Here is a 24,860-nt window from a genome sequence, read left to right as displayed (position 1 = left end):
AAGCCACACCTGCCTGGCTCAGACATTGTTCAAATGTTTGCAGAGCTGCTGGACATCTTGAGCAACAGTGATGAGGCTCAAGTGTTTTATGAGTATTTTCAGGTGCGTCCAAGTTGTTTCTGACCTCCTTAGACTGCAGTCTGTTTGCTTTACAAAGCTGGCAGGATTCCCTGATGTGTTTTGTACTTGTAACTTCTTTGAAGCAGGGAAGAATGTCTGCCAGTTTACCAGTTCTGAGGTGCATCTCCACACCCGAAGAAGCTTGCTCAGGGCTAGGAACTGCCACAGGTCCAAGTCAGCTGGCAAATAACACCTGCCTATGGATGCTTTCCTTTGGAAATACCATTCTGGGAATTCAGACTTGAGGTTTCATGACACAGAAGAAAAGCTGATGCTCCCAGACCATGCTGCTTTTGAGATTAAAAGCTTTAAAAGTTGAATTTTTTCCAAGAGTGAAAGAACATCCCAGTCAGAAGCTCAATCTCCAGTTAACTTTAACCCTTTGACATCAAATGACAGATAGACATGGAAAATATCCCTTTGCTTTAATACCTGTGTTATGCAACCTGAAAGGCCAGAAGAGCACTTTGCAGTTAATGAATCTGGCATCTCATGGAAACAGTTTTGGCTTTCAACTTGGAGTCACTCATGTGTCTCCATCTCACACACATTTTCTGCAGTAAATGTATACATAGCCCAGAAGGCCTAATCCTCAGGTGGGACTGTCCATGCACCAGTGCCTCAGAGGAGCCTGGTACGGATGTTTTAGCAGATTTGTAACCAGACTGAATGTGGTTCCACACACTGAGGAAATGAGACTATGATACAAGGTTGGTCACGAGTAGATGGCAGGAACCACAGAGCCCAACCCAGCACGTACCCTAACTTTCTGACGGCAGTCTCAATCCACGAGTGGCTGTGATAAATGACATAGTCCTGTGAAACAGGCTGGCTCCCTGCATGGCTGTCCTCAGTTTCAACTAGCCAAGAAGAGATTATGGCTCTCACTAAGGGCTTGCCCTGCTTACAGTGCGGACAGGGCTCTCCCGCTCTTTCACACTCTGGCGATGTGCCCTGCAGTCAGGAGCAGCAGGATTTTCACACAGACTTAACAGCAGCCACAGCATCAGAGGAATCCCACTGAGTCCAGCACAGGCAGAGCAACAGGACACAGGCAGTGAGGTGCAGCGCTGTACAGCCTCAGGAGAAGTCCCATCACAAGGGCATTTGGCACTGGATCAGAAAACCCTTCTAGTACTTTAAAAAGAACACCTCTCTCCTCACCACACCACTTAAGTTATAACTTCCTTAAGTTATTCTTTCTTGCCCTGTCAGAATAGATGCCAGAGCTGGAAACACTTTGCAAGGAGGATGGAGTGGGGAAAAGTATTACTTTATGCTCATTTCATTCAACTCTCTTAAAGCTTCCGTGGCCACTGCCAGAGATGGGAGTCTGGACTTGTTCAGCCTTTCGTCTGACTCAGTATAGCAAGTCTTTACCTACACTTTCCAGCTGGCATGAAAAGGGGAAAAAAAGCACTTGTATTCTGCTGCAGTCACCATCACAAAAATACTGTTGTCAGCAAGAGCTAATACAATTGCTGGGAAAGGCTGAAACAGCTGCAGCAGGGAATATTTGTAAAGACCTATTTGAGGCATATCCTGCATTCCTCAAGTGCCTGCAGGAGTGGCTGTGACTAGCAAGGGCAAAATGACTACATCCTGGCTCTCCCTACCTAGACACCCATATGTGCACCAGGTATCTATTGCTTATCAGTATTTTACAAAAGATAGCTCTTTAAGCAAATGACCTGGTTTTACAGAAAGATCCCGGCAAGCTGCCCATGGGTAACATGCAATGTAAATCGATTAATCAAGCAGAGCCACCACCTAATCATTCACTAGCACTTTTTTCTTAGCCTCTCCTATGTTTATATTTAGTTAGGAAAAATGTAGTGTCAAAAAATTTTGAGTTGATGAGGAAACAAACAAACAAACAAAGTCATTAAGCAGCCCATTAGCAGACATATAGCAATGCTATAATGAAGGAAGAATGCATCTGAAAGTGGGAAAAGCAGAAACGTAATGAGGCCAGGCATGCTGGGAAGGGAAGGGATGCATGCCAAGCTGGCATACTTCAGCAGTAACAGGAACTGGACACCGGTGGATTTCACATGGGTGTGGGGTGAACGTACATGGCGATGCACAGATAAGCAAGAGCAGGCTGCTGTGAAAAGAAATGGTCAGCGACTCAGACATGCTCTGAGACAACAAGGGCAAGTTTTAGGTAGCTTGGAAGTGCCTGGTTATGTGTGTGCTAACAGCCACCAACCTGAGCTGGACCCATCAGAGCATGCATATAGAATAAAATAGGAAGCAGCAAGACACTCAAAAGCTTAACGGGTCAAACAGCAGCAGAGAGGCACAGGCTACTATTGGGTTATACTCAAAAGCCATAAGAGGGACTGGCCTTTGCAGGTCTTCCCAGTCAGGATGGCTTAGGCTGTCCTGTCTTTCTGACCATTTTCTCGGTTAGAGCTAATGACGACTGTTTTAAGCACAAGCAGATCTGTCCCTGCCAGAGCTCTCTTTGGCACCATGCTGGGCAATGCTGGCGCCAGCGCACAGCTGCACCCTGTGGGGCTAGGGCAGCAGGTCCTTTGAATTCCCCTGTCCCCCATATCCTTGTTAAAGGTGGGCTACTGCCACTCTGGAAAATTTCTGGGGAGCATTTTCTCATATAAAGCCTCACAAGAAGGTTTCTGTAAAAGAACTAGTGATTAACAATTTACTCAAGCTCAGACTATCAACATAAACTGGCTCCAAACCTAGTCCTTCAACTGTCGTACTGGCTCATGGACAGGCACGGCTTGGAAGAGGTGCCTACCAAACGTGCACCTGACTGATGCAAAGCCCTCCATTTTCCCTGACCAGTGTTAATTCCACACCAGCAACTGCGTTCATCCAAAAGTGTAAATGCAAAGTAGCTGAAAGACATTATCAGAATCTTCCTAATACAAAACTGCCTCCTCTCATCTAAAAGAGCTTGAGTGTGTCCAGCAGGTCAAGAGAGGTTCTCCTTCCCCTGTACCCTCCTCTGGTAAGGCCTCATTTGGAGCCCTGTGTCCAGTTCTGGGCTTCCCAGCTCAAGAGGGACAGAGAACTTCTGGAGAGAGTCCAGCACAGGGCCACCAAGATGATCAGGGGTGTGGAGCATCTTCCTTATGAGGAAAGAGTCTGCGGGAACTGGGGCTGTTCAACCTGGAGAGGAGACTGAGGGGGGAACCTCATTAATACTTACAAATATTTGAAAGGAGCATGTCAAGGGGATGGGGTAACACTTTTTTCTCTAGTGCCTGGTGATAGGACTAGGGATAATGGACAAAAGCTGGAACACAAGAAGTTCCACTTAAAGAAAAACTTCTTTACCGTTCTGGTGACAGAGCCCTGGCACAGGCTGCCCAGGGAGGGTCTCCTTTTCTGGAGGTCTTCAGAACCTGCCTGGACGCCTTCCTGTGTGACTTGATCTAGGCAGACCTGCTTGAGCAGTGGGGCTGGGCTAGATGATCTTTAGAGGTCCCTTCCAACCCCTACCATTCTGTGATTCGGTCCTTCTGTGACAGGCTCCTCTGGCAATACAGAAATTAATCATGACAGTCCTTGAGCACAACAGGGCTAAAATTTAATTTCAAGAGCCATTGAAAAGATATTCATTCTTTTGAGATTTGTTTAATGCTGCTACCAATGCGCTCTTCCAAAAGTGCTTCATTAAATCCCAGGACAATTACTAGAAGCTACTGTATATATGTAGCAACAAGCAACAACAGTGAATACAAATGTAAATCTGAAGGCTGAGACAAACAGACATGTACTTATCTATAAACAGGACATTGCTCCCATGGCCTCTTTACAGAGACATACCCCTCCTGTAGTTTGTCATAGTAGACATGGCAGACTTGACTTTTATCTGGTTGCTCTGTTTCCTTCCCAGGCTCTCAAGATTTGTTTTTAAATCAAATATGGAATGATGTCTTAAAGTTCACAATAGTGGGCAAGTCCTCTGCTTCTCCACTGGAGGGATGTAGTAATGAAACTGGCCCTGCAAGGTGATGACCTGCCTGTCTGTAAGGGGGAGGGCTATTCAGCTGCTGGTGAAGTCCTGGGAATGTGTCTGAGACTATCATTTGGGATGCCAACATTAGTGGTAGGATTTGGCTTTTGAAATGTGGTTCTTTGCCAACTAAAGGCCGGGCTGGAATCACCAGTCTATTTACCCCAGACCATCTGTGATGAAAAGAAAGCAATAGATTTTGGTAACTACTAAGCTAAGTTACATATAAACTAGTGGTCTAAGAGCCAAAAGTGCTAATTTCTGAGCCAGCACGTACAACCACACACTATTTCCCAGCACCTCCATCAACCAGCCTCGTTTACCCTTTACATGTGTTTTTAGAGGGAGCACCCTTCCCTGACACACTGGCAAAGGCCAGGGCTCACTCACACTGGTGCCACCATCTGCCTGTCCTGCAGCCAGCACGGGTCTCTCAGAGGAGAAGAAATTCTATTCTAGGATTGTATTAAAAAACAAATAACCAACCAAAAATGTGCTTTTGCTCTTCTTTGTACTAGACGGTATTAAAGAATACTGGCTCCGTTCAAATTGTTCTTCCATGGAGTTTCCTCACAATTTGAGACCCCTCCCTCGAATTACTCCATGTACCATGCTAGTGCCTGTATCGCAGTGCAGGGCATTCTCACACCTGCTCTTAGGCTGCAGCAACACTCCTTTAGATTAACTAACAAGATCTCTTATACTTAAAAGTGGGAGTGAACAGGCCCTTGACAATGAAGTCTATAACATATTAATCAGAACAAATTTACCTTCATAAATAAGAGCTTATAGTAAAAAAAAAAAAAAAACAACCAAAACAAACCACTTCTCTCTTGCAGACTCAAAGGGAAGGAGGAATCCAGTCAGATTTGTAGCAATGCTTCCTTTTTATATAAATAGCTGCAATTGGCATGTTAAAAATAAACTGAATAAATATTTAAGGCCCACTGTTACTTAGCTTACTCTTGTACTTACTCTCTGCTTCTTGTTGTGTAAATTTGGAATAATATCAATGCGTTCAATGAATTTACACCAGAATACTTTGCTGAAGCCAGAAGGAGGGACTGTGTTTCCAGCAGTTGCAGACACGTCATCCCATGACTATTTTACCGCTGGCATCCTGAACCTTCCTTCCTTCCTCCTGATCTATAGTTCCCATTGATAGCCACAGGAAAATGAGTGTAGGGTTAAATGCCAAGAAAGCTGCATAAACTGGAAGCCATCCGAGAAGGAAAAAGCTGTTTTACACAGATTTTGTCTGTCTGGGACATGCCTGACTCCCCAGGAGTGACACAATGGGAAAACATGCATTAAGGTGTAGATTTTCACAAGCACGGATAGCTAAAGTAGGCACTTGGAGTAAACAGGCAAAGGTTTACAACAAAGCAACATAATGAAGAAATATAATTCTTTGCCTAGTCAATAAAATAGGACACAGATCACCTTAAAATAGTAAAAATTAATTTCTGTTGTTCACTTTTAAGGTTAGGCTGGAAGAAGGACTGCAAGAGATACCTACTTCTTAGAGCCATTTAAGAGAAAGAAGTATTCCTGGTGGAGTAGCAGCTAGCTCAGTATCTATACATGTCAAATAAAACAGCAATTGCCATAAAACTACTGCAAAAATAAGTAGCTATGCTTTTCTTTTGTAGATCATTTTTCTCCCCCCAAAATAACTCTGTATTTTGCCTGTGAAACACTCCAGACTAATGCACTCCTGAAAAAAACCCCCCACAATTGGAGATGAACAAAATAGTCTCAAATGGCTCTTACATTTAATTTTAACTCTAAGAGACCATTTTACATCAAATAAAGAGACAACATAATGGACCTGATAATAAATTGCATTATTTGCGAGGGCATTTAGGGAACACGAATTATTTGTATTACTGGAATAAACATTCAACAGAATCCACCAAAACACGTGAAACTATTTAAAAGGAAATACAGTAGTTCACCATTCTGAATACACCTGAATAAACCAAGGCAAAAAAACCCCAGAACCCACCCGAAGAGATTGCAACCCAACAACTGTGCTTAAGCACTATAGGTACTATGTTGTTCTGATTAAATTGGAAAACTAAAGACACAAAGGCTGCCTGCTTTGCTTTTTTTTTTCTCCTTCCTTTTCCAGGAAACCAAATATTAAGTACCTGGTTTACAAACCTCCTCCAGCAGTCGATCCCACTTCCTTTAACATTCACCTCCTACAAATGACACAATCCAACACCCACATGCCAGCTCCAAGAAAGCAAGAATGCCACGACTTCAACCCCCCATCCACTTTCTTTGGACTAAAAGAAAGATAAAATGCCCTGGAAGTCTACAAACAAATTATACCCATTGCTGATGTAAGGAGAGGGAAGGAAGAGCAAAGGGGAGGTAAAAAAAAAAATGAGGAAGCATCCTTAATCAGCTGGAGCATGTGTTGAGTTTTTAATGGCATGCCTGGAGATTAAAAGCCTCTACTAGCTCGAGTTCTAAAGCAAATGGTAGGCTACAATGGGATAATGATCATCACCTTGCAGGGTGCAAGCCAAGACCCTCAATGCCTTGTCCTGGGCTCAGGCTTGCAGATGCTGCAACGAAGCAGGGCTGTCTCCAAAAGCACTAGGGCCCAACACACTCCAAAGCACTAGGACTTTGAGGATCAAAGAGCATCTCCACACCTTACACAGCTGTAGCCTATTTCTAAGGCAGTGAGTAGTGGAGGTCTTTGTAGAACAAAAAGGATTTAGCAGCACAAAGACCATTTGGTATTACATCTAACAGTGCATTCAGCTTTTAAGTGGCGAGACAAGGGCTTTGCAGATGATACTGTGGAGTGTTTCAGGGGCCTCTGTACTCTGGTATAAACCAGAGCTCCAAAGGCCTGAGAGGAAAGCACACACTGGAGACATGTCTCTGTGTTGTTCACCTGCTGCCTTACCAGTTATTAAAGCAGCAATTTGCAAAAGCATCCAGCTTGAGACCCCTTCATACCGCACCCTAGGAGTGTGACCCATTCCCAGTACACCCAGTGTTGCTCCCTGCTGCAGCTAGGTCTTCCCCAGAGCTCTGCCGGCCAAAATCTGGTCTCATTCCACTCTTCCCAGCTTATGAGACCTGGACAGAGCAGAGGTTCAGTGAGCTGACCTGTAAGGAATATCCCCCTTCTCCATCCTTTTGGATCATATTTGTGAGCAAACAGTTAAAAATATCACATTTAAGCTTTGGCCTAAGCAACATGATCATTTAGGAAGACAAGCAAACAAATGGGAAGCAAGGAAAATGCCACATAATTAATCAGAACCTCCCTGGAAAGAGGGCTGTAGCGACAGCACTGAGTTCCTGCTATTAGGGATTTCTGACTGTGATAGAATGCTGCCTAACAGCTGCTGTATCCTGCTTGAGTGAGTACATTCTCCTCAGAAACCAAGCAAAGGTTTCTAATTGTTTTTGACAGTGCGGTCCCCTAAAGCTACATTTTCCATCTGATTCATGCTGACTGACTGTAACCCTATGACAGTTATTGAAAGTTAATTATCAGTGAAGTGCAAAGGGGTCTAGCAATGAAAATACAAGCAAGAACTGAGCATGGACTGTCTCCTTTCCCAGAAAAAATACCATCAAGGAGGTTAATATAACCCCTTAAAAATACTGCAAATTGAAAATATAACTTGGCTACAATTGGTCCTTGCTGTCTGGACACACAACTAAGAGGTAACATATTTCTAAGGGTTTATTAGGGAAGCCATTAAACCCAAAATCCAGTGTTTATTTCTTCACCACATTTGCTAGAGAAAGAGCCTTAAAAAGTGTATGCAGACAATACTCAAATACATGAAGACAAATAAAGACATAAATCAATCACTGCTTCCTTTGGAGACCGAAGTTTGTCAGATGTTGCACATGGTATCAAATCCCAACTATTTTTGCCCTTGTTCTCCACTTCCTCAGTACTTACAAGGAATATTCCACAGTTCCACGCAAGCCAAGCTAGTGCCGAGCGGGTGTAGGAAGTGAGGCGAGGAGAAGAGAGCCACAGCCCCACACCACCCACTCCCCACAGATGTATGCACCGAGACATGGTGCGAGGCAGTGGGCAGCCCCTGTCAGGTGTTAAAAAAGCCCATCCTGGCACTACCGGGAATTGGATCCAGCTCTCAACAATCAAAAATAAAAAGCAGCACTCATGCAGCATTGTTTTAAGAACAAGAAAAGGAATGTGTTCTAGCAAAGCAAGTTGGAAAGGCCAAATATAGGGCTTGGTATAAAAATAGACATTGGTGATGCCAGAATGCCTAGGCAAATTTGTGTTTATTGGTTTTCATAGAATAGGAAAAAAAGCTCCAGCCCTTTCCACCCCAGACTGCTGACTGTGACTCACACGCAATGTAAAATGACTGCAGTGAGCAAGCAGGGACCAAGCTGAGTTGGACCTAGCTCCTGTCTTCACAGCACTGCAGGGGAAAGGTGCGCAGTGCTTCAGGCTCTTCCTGTGGCTGCCTATGAAATACAGAAAAGCTGTGCACATTCACCTCTATCAAAGCATCAAATAACTTTTAATTCAGGGGATTCCTCTGGATGAGCAGAGGGTCTGATTAAGGTGTGCTGTTCAACGGCCAACTCAGGCACTGCTAGCTGCAGGCACTGCCGACCTGGATTGGCCTTTTCCTCGGGCTGGGTGGGGAACAACAGGGATTTGGGAACAGGGTGCCTACACAGGCAAATATTAACTCTTCTGCTTAGTGAGGGTGGCTGACTAGCATTTGGAGGTCTCACAGTCTACATCAGCCTTTGGGTTTGGACCTTGACCATGAAGGCAATCAGCATTTTCAGTCAGCCGGGCAAAGGCAGGACCACAATCCAAGGAAACGCTTTTACTGAGGTGTGACATTCATACGAGTTTTTATTTTCTTTCCAAGCACACACTCTTAACTCCAGGAATGTCCTTTAAAACAAGTACAAGAAACACGAGGTAGGACGTGAACGACCAGGAGATGCCTTCCCGCGGTCAGCCTCCGGAAAGGCCGCGGGCCTCCGGCCTGCTCCCCGACTGGTATTCAAGACACGTGGGGTAAAATCCTGCTTGGGCCAAACCCAACGCGGCCCGGTGCAGGGTAAGGGGCGGCGGGGACCTCTGGGCCGCACCGCCCTTTCCCGGCGCGGGGCCCGCCCTCGCCGCGGGAGGCGAGGCCGGAGCCGGCGGCCGCTACATGGGTCCCGTGCGGCCGCCCCGCCGCTGGAATCGCCCCCGCGCCCGGCGGTGTCTGGGGCTGCTCCTCCTTGTGCTGGCCGGGGCGGCCGGGGCCAGCAGGCAGCCGCCCTCAGCAGGTACTGGCCTTCTCTTCCTCCTCCCGCCCCCGGGGCCTGAGCGGGGCTGCAGAGCTCCGCGCCGCGGCGGAAGGGTGGCGGTGGCCCGGGTAGTTGGTCCGTTTCCCCTGTCCGGGTGGTCACAGGCTGGATATGTCGGCTCCATTACCGCCGTCCCCTAGAGAACGGGGAGAGGGGGAACAAGCTGTCTTCTCCTCGGTTTCTCTCAGTCTCTGTTGCCTCCGGCTGCGTTCTGCTTCAGCCTAAAATGGCGCGGCCCTACGAAAAGCGCGGGGCCGCCGGCCGCCGCTGCCTGCGAAAGCCGTGTCAGACCGTGCCGAGCCAGACGCGCCCCTGAGGCGCTTGGCTGTTTTCTCCAGCTTGCCCTACCTCAGTTGACTTTCCACGAGCATGTTGTGCTTGCTGCCCTTTGGGACGGGCAGGCGCGGGCGCCACTGAGAAGCCGCTTGAGCAAAAGGGGCACTAAATGCCCAGAGAGCGGCTGTCTCTGGCACCACTTTCAGCGGCTGAGTTGAGAAGGATAAGGACCGCGGGCCAGGGAAACTGCTTTGTAGTCTAGGTCGCTCCCCCAGGATTTCTAATTAGCTTGGTTCAGGCTCTTTTATTAATGAACAGGAGTAATAAAAACCATCCAAGCTCGATTGTAGCCACAGATAACCCAAGAAACTGCCTCCCCTCCCCCACGGTGACTCTTGGGCATCCTCCAGTTTCTGCAGCACATACAGGTTCTCTCTGCTGCTTGTAATCTCAGAATTTGAAAATTGTCTCTTCAATTGTCTATGCCTTCATGGTCGCTAAAATCTTCCTCTGTCTCACAGATCAGAAGCATTGTGATTGTTTCACTCTGTGGAGCCAATGTCATGCTTGAAACAAATTCTTAAGAAAATGCTTTAAAAATTACCTTAAGGTGGAGGGGCAAATAAATATTTATTAGTATTGTGTATAGAGGATATTACTTAGAACATGGATGGTTTATCTCCATCTGTAGCCACAGAAGATCCTAATACACCCCACAAGGAAGGTGTGGGCACTCTGGCCTGTGCTTTGGTCCTGCTAGGCTATTGCCATTTCTTATCACTGAATTATCTTGGCATTAGCAGTAGTGCCCAGCCTCACCTGCTTGCCATGTCACTTGGCAGCACTTCAGAGATGAACAAATCCTTTTGTAACTTCATCTGATGACTTTTGTGGAAGTGTCTGCCAAGAGGTATAGCCAGCCTTTGTCTGGAGGGTTATGCTCCCTCCTGCAGGATTTGCCATGGATGAGAATGAATTATCTTATTTTTTTTAATAGTGAAAATGCCCAAATTCTGTGTTTAAACCAATTTACTTTAGCAGGATCATCTGTGAGCTCTTTAATTCCAGAATGATGTAACAAGAACATCCACATAAGTATCTTCATTGGCTTAATTAAATTGGTTAAAAAATAATTTAGCCTAAATTCAGCTTCCTTACAGAGGCAGGGGTTTTACCTGCAAACAGAATCTCCTTGTCCAGATTCAGACTGTTTTGCACATACTCATTTTGCTGTTCTGAGTGCATGACAGTGTTTTAGCAGTCATTACCGTGCTTGGCTTAGACCTACATTTTTTATTCAAGTGAGCCAGATGATTCTCTGTTCAGATCTGTAATTATTTCTTTTATTCTTCTCTTTAATTATGTTCCTGAAACACTGCAGTAATGCACTGTGGGGTATATTTTACACATGTATGTAGATTAGAATGTATATTATTTTTCAAAGTTTGCTCCATTTAGGTGCAGTTCTGCTCAAAAGTGCAATCTGATTCTGAGGCTCATAGACCATTTCAGGAGAGTTTGACTGATTAGCAGCCCTAATTAAGTGACTTAGGGCAAGCTATCAGTGCAGGTGCTTGCTTACATGTCATGGCTGGACTTTGTCAGGGAAATTTGTTAAAAATAAGTAACGTTAGAAAATTTCCGAGGGAGTATGATTACTGTGTTCAGCGGCCACATTGCGTGCTCCATGACTATTTTCATGTGTGAACCTGTTTACCTGCTCACACTCCCACCGTTGCATTCACTATTGGTATAAGCATCCTCTCTGGTGGAGTTACACCCACTCATTCCAGCAGTGAATCTGGCCCAGAGGCCCTATTCCAGTGCCATCAAAACACCGGCATGGAAGCCAAGCTTTCATGGATTACATCTTTTAAAAATATCACCCCAGATTAACTGCTTATTTTTTCCCTCCAAAGGCATTGCAGTTTACTCTGGAGCCTAAATGGCTGGATTAGAAGTCTAATTTGAATTTCCACTTGAATCATATTTAACATGCTACCCCATAGCATATTTGCTACCTTTGATTGTCTGTGAATTGCTTGTGATTCCTTCAGCATATGCAACAATGACATGGAGGAAAATTACGCATTTGTAGTTGATACATGCCTAAAATGAAATTTTCTGCCTCCTGCCAGGTAGGAACTGTAGCTTTTTGCAGGAAATGGATGTCATCCAGGAGCAGGATGAAAACTGTTACTGCTATGTGCAAAACAGAACCATTCACTTACAGTACCTTTGGTCAACTCTTCAGGTAAGAGGCCATTTTGGGGATCATTCAGGTATGCTGTACCTTTCACATGAACTGTTGCTAGCAAACCATATGATCAAATGGCATGATCCAAGCAGCATCCTTGTGTAATGAGGAGTTTGAACAGGTAATGGTAGGACCATGAGAAAAATGTGGCACTGTGACCCTCCACTTGGGATGCAGTGAGGTCAGGTCTCTTTATGAGAAGGACAGTAACCAGACTTATAGTGTGATGCCAGAGAAGGAATAATTTAGGGTGGTGTATTATTTTGTTGTGCACCTTTTCTGCTGCCAGGCCACTGTTTACAACGGATGTTTTTGCTTATCAGCAAATGCCTTTCTAAAAGTTAACTTTGCAGATAAAATGCAGTTCTGTGACTTGCTCGCTGTAGTATAGCAGGCCAAGGTGTGGGAAGCAAAGGTCTCTTGGATTGTAACTAATGAAAAAACAGCAGTAGCAGTGCATTTCTGTTTTTTTTTCCTGAGTAACAGAGGGTCATCTTACAAGAATCATGTTTAGAGATTAGCTTGAAACAAGATAAAAATTTTGCAACAGTGGAAGCAATAGTAGCTGAAGGAACAAGCTGACTCCCTGTGTGGTGCCTTTTTATCTTGGGAAGTAAGTCTCCACGCAAGGGAAGGAAATGGTTTCATGTCATCTCTGTTGGAAGAATTTGCTCTCAGATATAAGGCAATGGAGTATCTCTTTGTCTGTTCCCAGGATTATTTTAGTCAGGAAAATGCAGATGTTTCTGTGAATGGTAACAGACCTCAGGTGATGAAACCCTCCAGCAATCACACAAGCTTCCCTGGAATAAATGTTTAACAGCAGGAAGTTCATTTTTTCCCCACGACAAATGTTTGCTGACATCTTGTCTCTTTTCCCGGTGGAAGCCTGGTTTATAATCTATTCAATCACGTTTTTGCAGATAGGTTACTGTTGTCTAATAGGCTCTGATGAAGAGCTCGTAGTGAGTCAGTCCTTGGGAAAATCCCATCTCAGAAGATTGACCAAGTTCTTTTACCAGTTTGGTGGGGGACAGTGCTAGGAACCTCAGAATACCAATCAGGAATGTGCTTTCTGATTAGGGTGTCTTTCCTTTTCCTTATCCCTCTTTTGTCCCTAACACGCAGATTGCGTTATTAACTGCAAAATAAGCAAGTCTAATTTCTTATGGTGCAGGAGGGGAATAAGGAAGCATATGAACATCCACAAAATAAACTGGTCAGTCAAATACTGTTGGTTTTGTTGCAAATTTGTTTGTGGGCTAGTGTCATTGTAAAGACAAACCCACCAAGCTTTTGGATGGATTGAGGCTCTTGTGTGGAACTTTGCTGATGTTGAATAGTCTGAATCACCTTGTAAGGCCTAAACAATTATTCTTTGTATATTATTAACCACTAATATTAAAAAAGTAAGAATTGCACTAGTATTTTGTTCTCAGTCTTTCTATACTGGTTTTCCTTATGATAGGTATGACTTAAATGCTATATAATTCAGAAAAAAACAACCCAGTGATCCTGAGCTACTTTCTCTTAGTATCCTGTTGTTTGCTTTTAGGTAAATGTGAACAGCAGAGAAATGTTCAGGTTTGAGCCTATTTCAGAAAAAAGCAACTGTCGTAATTCAGAAACTGTTTTTGAGTTTGCTGCTTGTGCTGTTCAAATCTTCTGGAAACCAGAGACATCTACAGAAACTTTCATAAGCATAAAACAGTATGGAGAGGATATTTGTTTCAAAATACAGCCCTTCAAAACCGAACCGTACACTCTGAGTGTGAAACGAGAAAGTAAGTCAAAAAGCTTTCAGTTTAGGTTACGAATAAATTGTGTTGCCATTGTTACTGAATGTCCCATCTCTTCTGTAAGAAGCTTGGGACTTTTCTGTTGGTATTTTTATATAATCAGCATTTCAAAATTAATTATTCTAAAGTCCATTTCTATTTCTTTTCTCCTTTTTCTAGTGCTAGATGGAAAGCTCTTAGTTTTGTTCGTAGCTGGAATTTTTCTGTCCCATTTTGCAAACAGTTTGAGCAGGTAAGTGCTAGCTTTGACCTTCTTTCCTAAATCCTGTGCATCTTTGGTCTGTTTTCTGAGCTGAAGAGGCAGTTCTTTGGGAATGTGAAATAAGGAAACCGAACATATATTTAAAACTTCTTCTTACTGTTTGTGTTTGGGCAGACCGGCACATATCTTGATGTGCTGCCCTCTCTTAAGCTGTGTTAGGGGTCTGGTATCCAAACATCCTGTGCCAGGTGACACCAAGACAATCCTCAGTGAGCAAGTGTGTGGATTCAGAAAAATTCTCTCCCTTTCGTAGAGCAGTGAGGTTGGCGGAATGTAAAATCACGCAGCGTGTATTGTCAGTCAGTGATGCCTTCCTGCTGGGAGGAATGCTGAGGATGAGGCCAGCCAGGGCCTTGCCTGCCTCTCCCTTTCTGCCAGCCTTTCCTGGTTGTTCTTTGGATATATGTTTTGCATAGCACATAAGAGAGGATACTTACTGTTATAGCAAAACATGCGTCTCGTGACTTCAAAGCCAAATGAGTCACAAATTAATTGTCAGGAGGAACCTCCTAAAACAAGCAAAGCGGCAGTAGATTTTATAGAGTTAACGCTGAAGTATGACTTCATAAATGCATAAACTTAAGGAAAAAAACCTTATGGGTTTGTGGGGTTTCATTACATTTTAAGTCAAATGAAAAAAAACCAACAGAACCATCTTGATACACAGAGGAAAATGAAATTGCTAGAGACTAGAAAATCAGTGAAATCAGAAATCGCATGACTTCTAAAGAAACCAACACAATCTCCTAGCCTGTAACAACTCTACTTACCTGAAATATGTGTTGGGAATTTTTTCTTACATGGATCTAATGTCCAAACTGGGCCTGCTAACCGTGTAACTGCAGCTCTAACTTACAGCCGTGTTAACTTCTTATTGAAGATCACCGCCTTTTTTACAAATGTTGGCATCTTAACCAAATACAAGTTAGACTTCTCACTATATTCTCTCTTCTTCTTTTGCAGGAATAGCAAATTCTTTTACCTTTCTGGAGTAATACTGGCTGTTCTTGCTCTGCTAGTTTTTGTCCTGTTGATACTGAAAAGGTTTATTCCAAGGGTAATTAACGTTTATAAAACAAAATAATAAAAAAATCTTCAACATGATAATATAAAAAGTGAAGAGCAGAGAGGCAGATTCTGATCTTGCTGTTTTTGTGGCCAGGTTAACTCCACTGACGTGGCTGCAGGATTTCTTGCGTCAAGTAAATATAATTAGGTCAGAATCAAGTTCGAGTCAGATTGCTCTTGAGTTTAGAGTAAACAGAAGATTATTGATGTACAAGAAGAGTTTATTCTGAAACATAAGTTACTTTTATTTGCCTGTAGCTAAACTTACTTTTGAATCTACAAATACATTTAAATCAAAGTGTAGTTTTAGTGGCAACTGGGACAGAATTTTTCCCATTCACCAGAGCCAATGCATTGCAAGGCAGATGGGAACTTTTCCTATACTTTTACAAAACCTGTTCATTCGCACAGTACTGCTGAGGTATGTTACTTGAGAGAACACTGCAGTAGGCTTATACCATGGCACTGGGACACAATACACAAAGACAGAACTGGTATTGTTTAGTTGTAGCACGCAACGTACAGTGGAAGGCTGACACAGCTTATAAGCCCTGTAGGTCCACCGAGTCTCACATCTGACTTTGCCTGTGAGTTCACTTGCACACAGTGGTCCTGATTCTGACTTGTAATTTCTTATATTGTAATGAGGTTTTTTAATTTTTTTTTTTTTTTAATTTCCAGCACAGTACCTTCTGGATCTTAATGAGTGGCTGCTGCTTTTCCTCTTTCTATTTAATTTACTGGTTCAAGGAGAATATGCAGTGGTTGTGGTCGGAACACAGAAGCTACTTGTTGGGTAAGTAATTAACAAAGAATGAGCTGCAGATTTTGGTTTAATTTAGTAGTTAGATGAATATAAACCAAGAATCAAGAAAAATAACCAAAATATTAAAGTTGCATAAATTGCCAAATGGATGTGGCTGTGAGGGCTTGACAAAGCCATTGATCTGGCACCTGCCTCAGCAGTCTTAGATGGGGAGGATTCACGTGCAGCTCACAGATACTGGCTAAAGGCTTTTAGAAGATCATCTTGTGAACACTTTGCACATTCTTAAAATAAGAAGCACATCCAGTGTAATGTAGGTGTCTGTATGACAGTGCAAGAAACAGCAGCCTATATTTCTCAGCAGTAACAAGCTTTGTGAACAAAAAGTGTATATGGGTAGTTCGTATCTTTTTCTCCAGATCCTACTGTTCTGTTTCTACAGGTTATTTTATAGCTGTTGGAATTACCAGCTTTGCCACTTGCTATCATCATGGACCATTTACCACTGAACTGAGCATAACCTTGTTCACGTGGACCCTACAGTTAACAGCCTTCATCTTCATTTACTGTGGTGTCACCATACCTCAAGTGGCATATGCAGTCATAGCAGTCAGCCTCTGTTCCAAAGGCCTGTGCTACCCCCTCAGAGCTGCTTGTCACCTGGGCAGGTCTGTATGTATTTATGAACCCCTAAATCCCTGTAGCATCAGAAAATACTGGAGGCTGACAATGAAAAAACCCTTATACTTCAACAGCGATTTGTGAATTTCTAGCACTAGTTCATATTCTTTTCCAAATGTAATGCTGCAGTATTAAAGGTTTAAAGCCCTGAGACACAGGAATTTTAAGTTTTTTCTATTTGGTAGTTTTAATGATGAGTTTGTTCTATGAAGAAGGGAGAAAAGTGACTGTGCTCTTAAATACAAATGTAGCACCTTCCTGTCTGCAGCATATGGTAACCAAAACATTTCTGTGTGGTTGGTTGATCAGACTGCAGCAATACTGCCTTGGTTTCATGTTTAGAGTGAGAATTTGCAGGTAACGCATACTGAATCTTACAAGATAAAACAGTTGTACTATCACTGAGAAAGTAAATGTTAAGGGACAGTCCTTGTGAGTCAGGTGGTGTAAAGTTCAGAGACTAAAAACCCATGTCTACAAAAATAATGCTTTCCACTGATTTTAGCTTTCTGAGGTTATAATCCTAAATGTACATTCCTACCTTTAATTGGTGTGAACAATCTGTTACCACTGTGGAGACATTCCCTGTATGCCAATTACAAATACAACATGTAAATGAAGATTCTAAGAAGTCCTGACAACTTACATCATTTTTTTTACCTACAGTGGTGGCATCTAGATTAAGTCTGTAGTGCAGATTGTGTTGTAGCTGTGGACTGCTGCTGAACCACAGAGAGGCAGGAAGAGGCAAAGCCTAGAAGCAGCATAACCAAAAGAAAAAACCCAAATAATTTCTTTAGTCTTTTACACATTATGTAGTTTAGAAGAACATATTGCTTTGCTCTTGTAACTCTTTTTAGATGTTGGAAGTATAGACTGGGTTGAAGTTTTTTTTATTTTACATAGAGTTTACCATTTGCTGAAGACTGTTTTTTGCCTGCAGCTGAGAAGCACCAGCTGTTTCAAAAGCAACACACAGGATCAATACTTACCTGATGTAAGAATGTTCATCTCACTCTGAGATCAGTATGATTTAGCTACAAGCTCACAGAAGTCAGAACATACTATTTCTACCCTGAAACACTGTGGTTTGTTCTCCATGTGAACCTAGTTGTTTTTCATGAAGTCATGCTTCTATAAAGCCAAAAAGCACCGAAATACAGCTCTACAAATGTTTCTCAGGAGGACAGTAGGGTTTTGTTTTTTCTGTTTCAAAACACGAAGCAATAGCACCAAACTATGAGGCCATGATACCAGATACACAGTTCACAGCAGCAGATACATCAAAATAACTAAGAATCTTCCATTATTGTTATCATTATTAGTTGTTAAGATCAGTGCTGACCCCACAGAGCCAGCAAGACTGCTACCATTTTACCTGAACAAGGGTTCATTCTTGCTTCATAGTGAAATACGGAGGGAAGTTGAATGCTGCTGGTTTGGGCAGGTGTTTTTCTACAGAGCTGAAAGTTTTATGGGCATCCAGCCCTTGCTTATCTTAACTTATCACAACATTTAAATTGAAAGCATTCAACAGAAGGGAACAGAACATGGCACATTTTCTAATTGATATCTAATTATATTATACATTGCTGCGCTGCAGCTAAAAAACCATCAGATTTTAAACATTTTGGCCTTGGACTACTCAGTTTTGTAATTTAAAACAAGATTTAAGAGAAGCAATCTCATAAACAACTTGTAACAGACTTAGCGAGCATTGCTTATCTTCAAAGTTACATACACAGACAGGGTTTTGATTCAGCCTGTGGCTCTGCACAGACATATTTTGCATGTTGCACCTAAAAATGGCTGAGCAAGCAGCCATCTATTTAATTCTGTGAGATTATAGTCCATGCATATACAGCGAAAACCAGATCCAAAGCTCATCTAAAGCTCATTAGATATCACTGTGTGGAATTCTACAACTTTGGTTAAGATCTAGAGTAAACCAGTAAACTAAATTAGATAGCTTGGCCTAAAATTGTAATGCAGGAGTGTTGTTTGTCCTCTTTAAAAGGATAAAAGTGATCAGTGCATGCTAAAACTACGGAGTAGAAAAAAAGGACAAACAATAATTATGTGCCAGAAGACTTGATTAATGCTGATTGTTTTCATTTCATTCTAGGAAAATGAAGAATCACTTTAAATCAAAAGACTTAGTGTTTAAATGGCTTACTGAAGAGGAGTATCGAGAACAAGGTGAAAGGGAAACTATCAGAGCTCTGGAGGAGCTACGCTCATTCTGCAGGAACCCTGACTTCCCATCATGGTTAGCTGTGTACAAACTCCAGTCCCCACATAGGTAAGAAAATCTGGCTTCTGTCAAACAGGAAACACATTGTACAGACACTGTTTCACAGCAGACCCAAATGCTGCCTCAGGCACTTCCAGGTGTGTTTATCCTGCACGGAGCCAGACGTGCAGGTAGCATTATCCTCTTGAGTAATCCCCCTAAAGATCACAGCCATGTCTCAAGTATGTTCCTGGCTGGTGGTACTAAACCCCCTGTTCTTTCCTGACCATTACTCTGAGAGTTTGCAGATGTTCACAGCTAATTGATGATCATGGCAGCATTCCTACAATGCCTCCATCATTCCTACACAGGATCACAGGAGGCTGGCTGACCAGCAAAATGCCTATTTCTTCAGTTTTGGGAGCAGTACACTTTTGCATTGTGTAAAATTGGGGCAAGTGGAAGATACAGGCTCAAATGGTACCTGTGTTAAGCTCTCCAACTGCAAGCCTGCACAGCCAAGGAAACTGAGGAAGAAATCAATGCCTGCACCTAGGAAGTATAACAGGTAGAAGAGCTACTCAAGATACAGCTTAAGAGACAAACTTAAGACCAATGTGGGTTGAGACGGGTCAGGTAACTGCAGCCAGAAAATCTTGCAGAATGTAAAATTAATAACATAGCACTGTATTTCCATAAAATGCAAACCCTGAAGATACCAGGAGCAGTTTTGCATACTAGGAAGCCACAAAGACTCGTCCCTTGACACAGAACCAAACGTCAGAATTTTGAGGAAGCTCCACCCAGCTTGGAATTTAATCAATAAAAATTAAAACTAGTTTTAGAACCACCTTCCTTGGACAGGCACACAGACAGCCTCTCTGCCAGGTTTCATAGGCTTACTGTTCAACCATCTTATTTACATTCTGTATCATGATTGAAAGATACAAAAAGTGAGAACTCACTGCAGTCTTGCAAAACAAAATATTGTCAAATGCACAAAACAAACATGAGACCTGTATTTTGGAGATATCAGTTAATACAGTTCTTATAAACTGTTCACTATAAAAATGCCAAAATGAGATCCAACAGAAGCCTGATTTAAAAGTTGACTACCCCTTCAAGCTTCCAGTTAAGCATCAGAAGATAGTTCAACACAAGGCAAACCTGTGAAACACAGCCAGTCCAACTCTGTTCCCCATTTAGACTAACGGTGCTTCCAAGAAGAGCGAGGTGACGGTATTCATATTGCAGAAATGTTAAGTCTAAAATGTAAATTATTGATCAGTTTACCAGAACTCCAGAATGTAGCTGCATTTCCTTTTTCTTACATTTCTCTGATGCTGTCGACACTTACCCAGGTGTCAGAACTGCCGTCTGTTCCACACTCTTGCCAGAAACCTCCAGCTCCCTTTTCTCTCTTCCATGTAGTTGTCCACTGAAAGTAAGATTTGTGGCAAACTGAAATGTAGGGACAGTGCTAAGTTCATGCTTTGTGCTGCCAGACCTACAGTTTGGCATTTCCTTGGACCAGCTGCAGAATTTTCAGCTTGCAGCTCCAGGTTCACCAGCTGCAGGAATTCTTTGGCAAGACTTCAGCTCAGCATGCCCAGTGCACGTGCAGCACCAGAAGCAGGCTGATAGCACACCAAGGGAGGAATGCAACATTCTCACCATTTTTTCCTTCATTAGCAATGTCAGCTTACCTAATTCTTAGCTTTTGTCTCAAATATACTACAGCTCTAGTGTATTTTTAGAAGCTGAAGTACCATCTATCCAACTGTACAAATGCTTACTCTTGGATTACCCCACAAGAACTGACAAGATGAGAAAATGAAGTTAGATCTTCTTGCTTAGTCACAAGACCTTGCAGATGGCCTCCAGAAGAGCAAAAGTTACTTATGTGGAAAAGACTGAAAAGATGAGGCGAGAAAACAAATGTTCAGAGTTGTTGCCATGCATTGTGATTTACTCTCTGTTGCTGGGGTCTCCCTAGCTCACGCTGCATATCCCCTCACCTGTACCACCTGTCCTTACAACATTCCTGCTTAATTGGCAACATCCCCTGTATTTGTGGTATTTTTTTAATTTTTCAGCTGATCGCTTCTCCCTTTAAAACTCTGTCAGGTTTGCAGGTTTTGTTCTGGGATCTCCCCATGTCTCACCTGCAGAAGCAAAGGCCCATGATGCAGAATACGGCATTGAGAGCTTCTTCCTGGAAGAGCCGTTCTTTGAGACGAGGGCAGAATCTGAGCAAGGTGATCCAGCCAGTTCCGTCCATGAAGGAAATGAGGAGGATGAAGATGAAACACATAGACAGATTTCATTTCCACATGCTATTGAGTTGCTCTGAGCTTTGGGAAGTAACCAAAAAAAAGGAGAGAGTAAACACATCCTTCTTAGAAAGGGAGGATAACAGGCTGAGAACTCACACTTGGTGATTTCTTGTGGGTGCTGGTGGACAAGCAAGAGTTTTTGAAAAAACTGTTTCCTGTATCACTGATGTTGCCTGGTAAGAGCAATGGAAGGAAACCGCAGGGGCTGTTGAAGTGAAGAGGATTGTCATGCTGTTGATAGAATTTTAGGTGTTGCTTGTTTCCAAAGCAGGGACTGGCAGCAGCCTGTCCCATTGGGATGCCTCATTTTTCCAAGAAAACAAAGAATCTGTTTTGGCCCTTTTCATTGTCATCCTCTGTGCTGAGAACTAGAGGGGGGAGAAGCCATTATTAATTTTCTACCTTTACTAAGTACCCTACACGTCAACAATTTTAATAATGCTGTTAGTGTGCTGATGATTTTATTTTTTTATTGTTTTTGAGTCTTTTCAGTGATAAAGACCAATATGGACTTAACAGCTGAATGAGGTTTGTTTGCTTTTCTGGCTAGTCTTGCTGTCACCTTCATTTTATCTCTCCACATTTGTTGTAAGCTCCTCCTATTCTTCAGAATCCTGTCTGAATTTTCATCCTCTGCTTGCATTCATCTTTTCTTGGTCCCCACTCTAGTTATACTGTATTTTGTTCTTTCCATGTCCTTGTGTCTTCACACACTCCTCTGCCAAACCTTACTTCAGTTGTTTTCTTCTCCATCTCTGACAACTACAGACGATTTAGCAGAGCATTTCCATTCCCAAATATTGCTTTTAATTTCACAGTCACCTCAGACGGGTGCTGCTGTCCATTCCAGGCCTCTCAATCACCCAGAAAAGACAACAAAGCCTGAGGCTGTTTCAGTTGCTCTCAGCAGAGCTGGAGTGATGCTGTAAGCATATAATCAGGAATACAGGTAATGCACATACGGCTTGGCTCTCCTCAGAGCACTCAAGTATTTTGCCCATTCAATACGAAGTGCAAAGGACTTTCTGACAAAACAAGGAGGGAGGGTTACCGGCCTCCTGCCTTCCCTTCTTCTGCCCTCTTTGGGACTTGGCAGAGGAGGTGTGTGGGGAGCAGAGGAAAAGAATAGGGAGACAGTTTGAGGCAGTCAGACATCTTTCAGTTTATGTATTGTACAGTCCCGAGGGATTAGACCATGTCTCCTCAGTTCATCCACCTTCAGAGGAAATTTCTTTCTTTTGTTCTTTAGACTATCCCTGTATGTTCTCACCTTGCTGTTTTCCTTTACTGTCTTCCAAACTGCAGAAGACAAAAGATTGTTAGTTCTGTCATCATCTGAAGAGAGCCACCAGGTATTGCCAGTGGTGGGAAGCAGCTAGCTCTCCAGAAAGGCAGGTCAGACCAGGATGTGTTTGGTTTAAAAGGGGGAGCTTTTCTTTGTAGCATGCAGCATGATGTCAGCAGTGCATGCACTATCCTGGTGTTTCATTGTCCATTGCTACACAGGGGACAGAGAACACCTGGTACAGTGCTAAGAGGTGCTGCCATACCACATTCCAAGAGTTCCTCTTTTATACAAGACTTCAGAGTTGGTGCTTGACAGCCTTACTTACATGGTCCTTCCTCTTTTATATTGCTTCAGTTTTTCTTCATTTTAAAAGGAACTCTTCACTTCACAGTGAAGAGACACTTAACACCCTTTTGTGCTGTTAATTTATACATACACATGCATAATCTGTACCATGTTTAGCAGAGGGAAGCCCTGGCAAGCAGGTCCACTACATTCAAAAACAGAGCAAAAGAGTTCTGTTCAGGAAGGCTGCTAGTAGGGAGACTCAGTTCTAAGAGGGGCTGCTGCTGCCCAATTCACTGTGAAGCTGCCACCCACACTGAGGTCAGGCTGGTCTGCAGGATTCTGTCACTAGCAAGAAGCTGGAAGCATTAGCTGAGCTGAAAATGGAGGACAGTCCCATTATCTTTGATGGTTTGGGAGATGGGTGGAAACTCCTCCCTGAACAGTGATCTCAATACAGTGAAGATTTTACCTTTGCTCATGTTGCCATCATGAAAATTAAGTATTAAAATTACTATTACAGATTAGTGAAAAAAAAAGATGCTTGAAGAGGTGTCTTAAATGTTTTGTGCATGTTTTAGAGTACACAGGATTTGTTAGGTGTATTTTATAGTTAGCCAAGAACTCTCATCCATGTCATCTGAGGCCAATGGGGAAAATCAGGTTTTGTGAGTTTTAAAAACTCACAGTTTTTCTTTACTTCCTCCTCTGTTTACTGAGGTAAACAGTGATGCTTATCCTTCCCTAAGTACGTAGTATGTATTTATATACAGTAGCCCAGATAATACATTAATATTTTACCTAAGCAATATATGAAATGGAAAAGCTTCTCAAAACAGGCAACTGGGGTTTTGAGACACTGTCCCTTTTCTAAATTACTTGCAATAATACCAGCTACATGTACTTCAACAAGGGCAGAAATTATAAACATAAATATCAACCCACATTTTTTGTAGCTGTGAAATACTGTCTGGAATAGAGTGGGAAGCTACTAGGTACATCCAAGACAGAATTCTGTGCAGCAACAGGAGAGAAAGAAGACAGCTACTTTAGTTGATAGCTGATACTGACCTTAAAAATCCGCCCAAGCCTGTTCCCAACATTGGAAGCATTTCATAATCAAAACCCACCAAAACCAGCTGCTGTCATTTGAGCCCTTCACCAACAGTGAGTTTACTTGCACAGTGCTCCTGTGGTATATGGAGATAACATCCGTTTACTGAAATACAATTCTTAAGTACTGTCCAGTGTTCAGGCAGACAATCTGTGAACAGAATCTAGGTGTTAATCCAGTGCCTTAACGGTTACAAAAGCCTTTCTTCCTTAATGGTTACATTCATGTTCTGTTTCATGGCGTGTAAGAAAAAAGATAGCATTTCATATTTATTTTGTATTCATGTGCAGAATGCTTGATATACTGTCTTCTACTTCCACAGTTTTTAAAAATAAAAGTATTTTTTACCTATGTGCCTATCCTCCTTTATGCATTTATTCTCTTGAGAACAGCAGGACATAGGACAAGGAGGACCAAACAAATGGGGTGTGTTTATGTCTTCAGGTTTTCCCCCTTACCACAAATGTAAGAAACAGTTAACTGTGCATTAGTTGTGGCCGTTCCAAAACAGATTGTCCCCTCTACCTTGAATGCATCTCCCTGAAGGAACTTGCCATTCCCAGTCTCCACTCATGACTCATCCAAACTACCACAAAGCCAAATTCATAAGGTGACAAATGAAGCCTAGCAGTTCCACATACGCCAACATCAAACCAAAACTAAGATCTCTCTCTGTCATCGCTGGTGTGTGCATACAAGTTCAACAGCTGAAACAGTAAAAATTTAATTGTCCTACACCTGTGATAAAAATTGATTCCATACAAATGTACCACTGTATGGAGTATGTGCAACAGTGCAAATATATTTCCTTAATCAGAAATAGAAATTGTAAGTATTTCCATACAAACTGACATGACCTGCACTTAGCAGCCTCTATCTGCTAGGTGAAAAACGTGATCCAGTTCTGACTTCTACTCATGATGTCCTGCACACTTCCAAATCCACCTGTTTATGATGCACAGTGGTGTGCAGCCCTTCCATCCCTCTTACCCCACAGAAGGCAATTTGTGCCTACAGCCAGATTTTGTCATGAAACAGATTTTAGCA

At 42.7% G+C, this 24,860-nt stretch overlaps 1 protein-coding gene across 1 annotated transcript; it reads left to right on the top strand.

Annotated features, from left to right (window-relative positions):
- The first annotated feature begins 9,267 nt into the window (after positions 1-9,267).
- NEMP2 (nuclear envelope integral membrane protein 2) lies at positions 9,268-24,164 on the top strand. The gene is made up of 9 exons (XM_062002979.1): positions 9,268-9,427; positions 11,863-11,978; positions 13,537-13,765; positions 13,940-14,012; positions 15,006-15,099; positions 15,792-15,906; positions 16,319-16,544; positions 18,683-18,859; positions 20,918-24,164. Exons 1-9 carry the CDS (start codon positions 9,310-9,312, stop codon positions 21,141-21,143), a joined length of 1,374 nt encoding a protein of 457 aa, XP_061858963.1. The 5' UTR covers positions 9,268-9,309; the 3' UTR covers positions 21,144-24,164.
- The last annotated feature ends 696 nt before the right edge of the window (positions 24,165-24,860 follow it).

This window comes from Colius striatus, chromosome 9, assembly GCF_028858725.1.
Source record: "Colius striatus isolate bColStr4 chromosome 9, bColStr4.1.hap1, whole genome shotgun sequence".
NCBI lineage: Eukaryota > Metazoa > Chordata > Aves > Coliiformes > Coliidae > Colius > Colius striatus.
This window is presented reverse-complemented; position numbering and strand designations above follow the sequence as displayed.

Coding starts and splice junctions, on each gene's coding strand:
- NEMP2 (XM_062002979.1), top strand. CDS start 9,310: ATGGGTCCCGTGCGGCCGCCCCGCCGCTGGAATCGCCCCCGCGCCCGG. Junction 14,013..15,005: donor TTTGCAAACAGTTTGAGCAG/GTAAGTGCTAGC, acceptor CTTCTTTTGCAG/GAATAGCAAATTCTTTTACC. Junction 15,100..15,791: donor TGAAAAGGTTTATTCCAAGG/GTAATTAACGTT, acceptor TTTAATTTCCAG/CACAGTACCTTCTGGATCTT.